Source organism: Balaenoptera acutorostrata, chromosome 5 (genome assembly GCF_949987535.1).
Source record: "Balaenoptera acutorostrata chromosome 5, mBalAcu1.1, whole genome shotgun sequence".
Taxonomy (NCBI): Eukaryota; Metazoa; Chordata; class Mammalia; order Artiodactyla; family Balaenopteridae; genus Balaenoptera; species Balaenoptera acutorostrata.
Genome location: NC_080068.1, coordinates 48,702,509 through 48,711,027, shown reverse-complemented (window position 1 = coordinate 48,711,027; position 8,519 = coordinate 48,702,509). Strand labels below are relative to the sequence as shown.

The 8,519-nt window shown below is 39.8% G+C and overlaps 1 protein-coding gene across 5 annotated transcripts in view; it reads left to right on the top strand.

Moving 5' to 3' along the window:
- Window positions 1–1,789: 1,789 nt before the first annotated feature.
- MRPL1 (mitochondrial ribosomal protein L1) overlaps window positions 1,790–8,519 on the top strand; it is a 134,591-nt gene continuing 127,861 nt past the window's right edge. For all 5 annotated transcript variants that reach the window (XM_057546839.1, XM_007165587.2, XM_057546838.1 and 2 more), the window contains exon 1: window positions 1,790–1,892. In XM_057546839.1, coding sequence (XP_057402822.1) covers window positions 1,853–1,892 — 40 coding nt within the window. In that variant the 5' untranslated portion in view covers window positions 1,790–1,852. The remainder of the gene's footprint in view (window positions 1,893–8,519) is intronic.

The window sequence follows — 8,519 nt, the reverse complement described above, 5'->3', positions numbered from 1 at the left end:
TGTCTGAGATAAATTAAGTGAACTTGCTCTAATTCTGGCATTTACCCTTACGTGAAATTCATTTTTAAGTATCATGAGAGCAACGGCTCTTTTATTCACCATATCTGTGCATAGCCAAGCACACTGCTTGACACATGGCAGGCACTCACGTATTTGTGAAAGGAAGGGAGGAAGGGTAAGGAGGGAGACAGGAAAGAAAGTTATAAAGGTAGATTCAGTTTTTTCTAATTTTTTTTGTATAACAGCCATAAATGGGTGTGGAACTTTTGAAGTAACTGCTTAGGTGTTGGCAAGGCAGGCAAATAAATTAGAAATCTTATACTTCATGTAGATGAGTACAGTATACAAATACAAAATAAAGCATTTGTGAAAACCTTACTTTGATCCAGTCCTATGGGCAGCTGCAGGGAAGCAAATTTACAAGCTTGCCATTCTAATCGAGTCAATAATTCATGTGTGCATATAACATTCACTTATTCAACAAATATTTGTTGAGACCCTCCTATGTGCCAAGCAGGTAGTATGTGCTGAGTTTACAAAAATGAGTAAGACATGATTTCTGTCCCCAAGAGCTCAGATGATTAGTTGAGAAAAACAGGTAACATTGTGGTGATGGTCACACAACTCTATAAATATACTAAAACCCATTGAATTTTACAGTTTAGACTGGTGAATTGTATGGTATGTGAATTATAACTCAATAAAATTGTATAAAACAAACAGGTAAACAAAAACAGGTGTAAGCCTTGTACAAAACCAGGAAGAGGTGGCCATAAATCAGCCTGGGAAGGGAAGAGGGAGGCTTCATCAGTGAATAAACCCGGAGTTGAAGTCTTAAATTAAAAAAATTTAAAAAAAACAGTTACCGAGGTGATACGGTACAGGACGTTCCAGAGGGGACAGAGTGAACAAAGGCCTGGAGGTGAGAAACCGTGTGTGTGAATGGGGTTGAATGGGAGTGGGCTGCGGGCAGAGGGTTGAGGCCGGGGAGGTAGGCGGAAGCCAGAAGCGAGCTCGAGGTAGTCAAGGGAGGGTTTTATGTTAAACTGGGAAGTAATATAATTCGTGATCAGATTTGTTTTAGATAAACTACACTGACAGTTGTGATGTAATGGAAAGGATACTGATTTTTTTTCCCCCCCAGTCAGAATAGCCTGTGCGTAGGTCTTAGATCTGCCATTTTAAAACTAGAAGTGTTATATAAATTTGTCAAGTTTTATTATTCAGTTGATCCTAATGGCACAGTTTGTCAGCAGCGGGAAAATGTAGAACTGCTTAATGTTCAGATTAACTGAAAACCACGCTGATCTTGCGATGAGTTCAACCGAGTTTGTTAGTGAGTGGGACACCCCCCTTGGGTGGTAGTGGACAGCATGGTTAATTTTTAAAAGTCTTTACGAGGCTGGAAATGTGGCGGTGGAAGCTGGTGAGATTATTCAGATTTTCTGTTTTTCACGCTCTCCTGGGTACTCTCACAATTTATTAATAAAATGATCGTTCTGAGTGCACTTGCAGAATCAAAAAGAAAAAAATAAAAAGGAATAAAATAGTTGGAGCATCGCCAACAGGACCGTACTTTCCAGGAAGGGCAGGTTTTCCTGAAGATGGTTGAACTGTCGAGCTGGAACCAGGAAACACTGGGCCCTACACAGCACGCAAGACTAAGGGGAACACAGCCACGGGGCCCCTGCGCGGTGCGCCCTCCCGCGCCGGCTCGAGGGCTTACTTTGGTCCCACCTCCTTTCCTCTTGCTCCTTCGAATCCCTTCCCCCTCCACCATTTCCGGATAGGAACCCTTTGTAAATTCTTTCCAAGTTGACGCGTGGGACCAATTTCGTCAACACAATCCGGAATGGTCAACATGGCGGCAGCTGTAAGATGCCTCGGTAGAGGTAAAGTGAGGGGTCGTCTGGGCTTGCGGGGAAAATAGCTCTGGCGCCGGGTCTTCTGTGGCTGCACAGTGCAAGCCGGACTCTGCTAGATGCGGGTCTGCACTGGGGGCTCGATAAGTCTCTACTCTTTCTGGACTCTTAAGTTCTCTAGAGGGTCGTTGCTCCTTAAAAACGACCTTCTCAGGGGTTTCACTCCTTTCTGGAAATGTGCACCCTAGGACGGGAGTGGGAGGGGGTGTACATTGACACCCTTCCAGCCACCCGTAGGGACCGAGGCAGAGACTTGGTTCTATCTCCGATGCTGGGGTTGTGGACTGCGGGGGGAAAGGAGTTTGATATGTGAAGAGAGATCTGGAATGGAAAAGGTGGTATATTTTAGTGGCTTACATCCGTAAACTTAGAATGCTTGGTGCTTTCGGAGCACATCGTTGCAGGCAATTCCAATTCTTAAACTTCCAGATGTTGTCCAGATTGGATCAACATTTATCATTTGGAGGCTAGTTCCGTGGTACTTCTTGCTAGCAACTCTTCTCAGCAGTTAATAAGGTCTAATTTGTTGGCTAGGATGACAACCCTTTTTGGGTACAATACTTAAAATTTTTTTGTTTTGTGTTTTTGAAGTACAGTGATACGTATTGTTATTTAACTATAGTGGATTTTTGGGTGGAGGCAGCAGCCAGGAACACCCCCATTTTACAGAGGAAGAAACTGATTCTGTTAAGTATGTCGCCAAGTTCATATAACTACTTAGTGGCAGAGGAAGACTGAAGCTTAACTCCTAGGCCAGTGATTAATTGATTTTTTGTTTTGTTTTGTTTTTAACAGCATCATAGTCTTCTCTTTGAGCTTCATAACAGGAAAGCTCAGTGTAAAGACCAGCATTCCCTATTTGGGACAGTTGTTGCTTAAAAGATAGGGGTGACAAGAGATCACAACAGACCCTGATAACTACTAAGTGAGCAAACCAAAAAGTATATCTTTACTGAAAAGACATTAATGGCACTATCTTCATGTATGACAGAAATAACATTATGTTAGACAAACTAAAGGAACCAGAAGGAGAATCAAAGGTTATCATGCCATATTTTCTTCTCATGGCTCTCAGGATGTCTCACTCTCTTAATTTTCTTTTTATCTCACTTGTCACTTCTCACATTACTTTGCTGGTTCCTCCTCTTCTTCCCAATCTCTTACCTTGGAATGTCTCAGGAGCAAGGATTCCATCCTTCATCCTCATGTCTTTTGTATCTAAATTCACTCTTTTAGTGATCTCATCCAAGTTTTGTGGCTTTGACTATTGTCTGTATCTTAATGGTTCTCAAAATTATCTACAATCAGGACCTCTCTCCTGAACTTTAGATTCTTAAACTCATCTGTCTATTCTAGATCTCCACTTGTATATCTAATCAGCACCTAACACTTGTCTAAAATCAAACTCATTGTCATCGCCTGGAGCCTTCCCCATCTCATTTGATGGTTACTGCATCCTTTCAATTGCTCGGACCAGAACCTCAGAATATCCTTGACTCCCCATCTTTTTCTCACACTTCACATTAAATGGTTGACAAATCCTTTCTGCTTTACCCTCAAAATAAATCCAGAATCTGACTTCTTCTCACTACTTCACTGCAAATACCTTCCAAGCCACTACCATCCCTCACCTAGATTTCTCTACAGTGTACTCTCAACAAGTAGTCAGATTGGTCCTTTAAGAACTTAAATCAAATCATGTTACTCCTATGCTCAAAACTCTGCAAAACCTCCCCATTTTTCTAAATCTGAAGTCCTTAGAATGGCCTACAGCTGTGCTGTCCATTTTGTTATCCACAGTTGAGCACTTCAAATGTGGCTAATCCAACCTGAGTGTATTAAATACACATTAGATTTTGAGGACTTAGTACCAGAAAAAGTAAAATATCTCAATAATTTTTTATATTGATAACATGTTGGAATGATAATATTTTGGGGTATTAGCTGTAATAAAATATGTTAATTTTTATTATTAATTAATTTCCCTGATTTCTGTTTCACCTTTTTTTTATTGTGGCTATTAGAAAATTTAAAGTTATGCATGTGGCTTACATTATACTTCCATTGGACAGCACTGGCCTAGGGTCTTCCATATCATTTTGTGCCTACCTTCTTCCACCTCCATTCACCCAGCTTACCACTCTGAGTTCTTCTCCAGCTGCCCTCCTTCTCACTCACTGTGCTGTAGCACATTGGCTTCTTTGTTCCTTAAACACACCAAGAACATTCCTTTGTGGGAAGGACTTTTTCTCCCAAGTGGAGTGGGCCTGGAACACTTTCTCTAGATACTTGCATGACCGACTTTCTCATTTCTTTCAAGCCTTTGCTCAAATGTCACCTTTTTAAAAGGGCCTACCTTAACCTTCCTATTTAAAACTGCAACCCACTTTCCCCTTGATTCTCAATTCCTTTTACCCAGTGGGTTTCCTCTTACCAGTACCATTTTATGTTTGTTAGTATTGTCTATCCCCAGTAGGATGTAAGCTCCGTGAGGACAAGGATTTTGTTTTGTTCACTAAATACTTAAAGCAGTGCTAGCACATGTTTCGTTGGCATAATCGTTGTCTAATAAATAAATGAGTGAATGAATACATGGATCTTCAACAAAATGCCACCCCTCTTCCATGTGTTGTAATGAATATTAAAGTAATTTGAATCCAGTTTTTGCTCTCCTTAGTTGACATTTCCTTCTTTCATTCAACAGATGTTTATCATGTCATCATTTGCCAAACACTGTGTTTTGTGTTAGGAACAGAATAGTGAACAAGTTATATACACTCCTTGGCCATGGTACTTATCATCTATTGAAGAGCGGACATTCATTGTATAATTATTTTTTTAATTACAGTTGTCCTGAGTGCTGTGAAGGAAAAGTACAGGTTGTTATAAGAGTGTATATGAGAGACCTTAATCTATTCTGAGTCTTCAGGGAAGTCTTTTCTGAAGGAGTAGCTTAAGCAGAGTCCCTGAAAGATCATTGGATAGTTACGAATTAGCTATTGGAAGGGGGAGTGGGAAGTAGTAGGGGAGAATGTCACAGATGGAGGGAAGATTATATTTGAAAATCTCAAGGTTGTAAAACCCACGGTGTGTTCAAGAAACAAAGGAGGCCAGTGTATTTGAAGTGTGGCAAGCATGAGAGAGAATGGTGTTAGATGAAGCTCGCTAAATAGGATAGAAGCAGCTCATGGAGGACCTTTTTAAGAATTTACTTTATTCAGAGAGCAAGGTGCAGCCATCCAAGTGTTGTAAGGATATGACGAGATTTCGTTTTTAAATCATCCCTCTTACTAGTAGGTGGAAAAGAAATGGAAAAGGCCAAGAGTAGTAGAATAGTTTGGAGTCTGTTGCAGTATTCCATGTAGTAGATGATGGTGGCCTGGACTACAGTGCTTATGGTGGGAAGGCAAAGACTAGGTGGATAAGATCTCCTGGGGAAAGTGAGGATTATAGAGTTAGGTTGAGAAGCCCTGGGGAGCTCTAACCTTTCAGTATCATGTTTAAGAGAATCAGCTAGCGAAGGAGATGGAGTTATTTCCATCTCATTGCCATGGGGTAGGGGTGAGGATAACTTTTGAGAATGAGTGCAGATTCAGTTAGATTCCTAAGTAGTGGAGGAAGTTCTGAGGCCTTCTGTTTTCTCTGAAGTAGCGACTGAGGTTATTTGCTAAGAGTGAGAGGAGAAGAAATATATTAAAGGAATATAATAAAATACTACAGATAGATAAATTGACTACAGAAGGATTGAAAATACAGATATCATGGCCTAGCAGTGCTATTTAAGTAGTGGTATTTTTGTAGTTTATTTTTTCTTAGTCTGTAGCAGTTTGATTTCTGTTGAAAATTTTAATTTCTGGTTGTCATGACTGGGGATTCTGAAAGTAGTGGTTGAGTATTTTATAGCAGGTTGCAATTGATGTATTCAAGAGAATTATTATTTTGAGGATCCTGCCAAGGTTGTGGGGTTCTTGTTTAGTACAATTAGAATTATTTTTTGGAAGTGTTTTCCAAATCTTGAGTGGATAATTGCTCTTCCTTCATTTACCATATGTGATTTTTCAAGATAGCTGGCTTCTTTAAAAATGTGGAGAATCTCCTCTTAGACTGTTGCATACCAGTATAGCCCACTAAATTTGAGACTCTGGAGGTCAGGAACTGGATCTCATTAGTCTATTTCTCTTCTTTTTCCTAGCCATTAAAGCCTCTTGTGGCTTTTGTGCGGCAAAAATAAACAGGTTTCCTATACTGTCCCAAATGTCGGACCCATATGTTCACAGAATTCACAGTTTTGGTGGTTTTCTTGTACTTCAACTTTGTTTTGGAAGATTAGAATTAGAGATGAAATTGAGTTGTTAGGCACGTGGCTTTGATGACGTTTGAGCTGATGATAAGGAGTAGGCCAGGGGAAGATACGGAGCTGGTGCGTCCCTGTCAAACGGAACATTAACGGTAAAGGCCCTGAGTGAGGAATTAACTTGAGGGACTCTAGGGATTCAAGGATCTGAAAGAAGGTTCATAGTGAGCAAGTAAGAGAGTGGTATGGAGTGATGGCAGGGGCCAGCTCACACAGGGCCTTGTAGACCACAGTGAGGACTCGGTAGCTCTTCTGCATGTGCAGTGCCTTGCACTTGGAAACTTAACTCATGACATGAATTCATTTGATGTGTAGACAAGTCTTACAGTTTACATGCTATCGGTTTATATAATGAGTGGATTTTAAGATATTAGGTTTTAACAGTTATTTTACATGAAAACCTAGTTGTAGAGCACTAATTTAAAAAGTTGAGTTTAGAGAGTTCCCTGGTGGCCTAGTGGTTAGGATTCTGGGCTTTCACTGCCGTGGCCCAGGTTCAATCCCTGGTCGGGGAAATGACGTCCTGCAAACCACATGGCACAGCCAAAAAAAAAGAAAACAAAATTGAGTTTAAGCCCAATTAAACAGAAAAGAAAATATAGATGACCAAACATGAAAACGTATTCAGCCTAATTCATAAGGAAATGCAAATTAAAACAACTCTGCATACCATCTTTCATCTACTAGATTGACGAATATCAACATGTTTGGTGACATACTGTGTTGGCATGAGTGTATGGAAACAGGCAACCTTTTCATTGCTGGTTGAAATGTATATGGCACCGTTATTGTAGAGAGCAGTATTTATCAAAATTACAAACGTTCATATCCTTTGATCAAGCAAATTCCCTTCTTGAATTTATCCTACATACTTGTATGTGTGCAAAATGATGTTTGTACAAAGTCATTCACTGCAGCACTGTTTATAATAGCAAAATATTATAAATGAACTAATGGCTGGTCACTGATTATGATACAACCACCCAGTGTAGTACTTTTGCAGCCCTGAAGAGATGAAGTCTTTATAAACTGATATGAAATTATTGCTGTAATATATACGTATAAATGTACCTTTATGAAAGGCATACATGAGATTATATATACACATCTCTTATAAATAATGTGTGTACATCTATATCTATGTGTGAAAATGGGCTCTAATACCTTTACATGAAAAATAAAGGTGTAGAACCGTGAGTAGAGTGTGCTACCATTTAATAAAAGAGTAGGGAAATAATATTTCTAGAGAGATGCATAAGAAATTACTAACGTGGGATGGAAGCTGGGTTTTAGGGGTTGGAGGAAGACTTTACTTTTGTATATTCTTTTGTAATCCTTAAATAAAAATATTTTCCTAGTATTTCTACATACAAAAGTTATTTATAACATATAAAGAATAATAACTTAAAATTGTGGATACTTACTAGTAAGCTTAAAAAAAGAAAGAACATTATCAATACCTTCAAAGGCCCAAGTGCATTTGTCTTATTTGATCTGCTTCTTCCCCAGAGGTAAGGCACTTTTCCTGAATTTCTATTTTACCACTCCATTGTTTTTCTGTATAGTTTTTTTTTTTTTTTGGCTGCATTGGGTCTTCGTTGCTGCGCGCAGGCTTTCTCTAGTTGTGGTGCGCGGGGGCTACTCTTTGTTGCGGTGCGCGGACTTCTCATTGCGGTGGCTTCTCTTGTTGCGGAGCATGGGCTCTAGGTGCATGGGCTTCAGTAGTTGTGGTGCGTGGGCTCAGTAGTTGTGCATGGGCTCAGTAGTTGTGGTGCATGGGCTTAGTTGCTCCACAGCATGTGGAATCTTCCCAGACCAGGGCTCGAACCCATGTCCCTGCGTTGGCAGGAGGATTCTTAACCACTGCGCCACCAGGGGAGTCCCCTTCTGTATAGTTTTAACACACACACACACACACACTCCTAAATACAATATTGATTACTTATGCATGTTTTTGAATTTAAATAATACCAAGTGAATTCTTTTGCCAGTGACATTTTTCCTCAAATTATGTTTGTAAGATCCATCTATATATATGGCATATAGTTTATTCATTTTTACAGTCCTGTAGCTTTCCATTATAGGAATATACCACAAATTATTTATCCATCCTACTGTAGATACACACTTGGGTTCTTTTCTTCAGTTTTGCCATTTCAACGACGTGATGATCATTCTTGTGCATGTCTCTTAGTACACGTGTGCAGGAGTTCCTCTAGGGTACATGCCCAGGAGTAGAATTG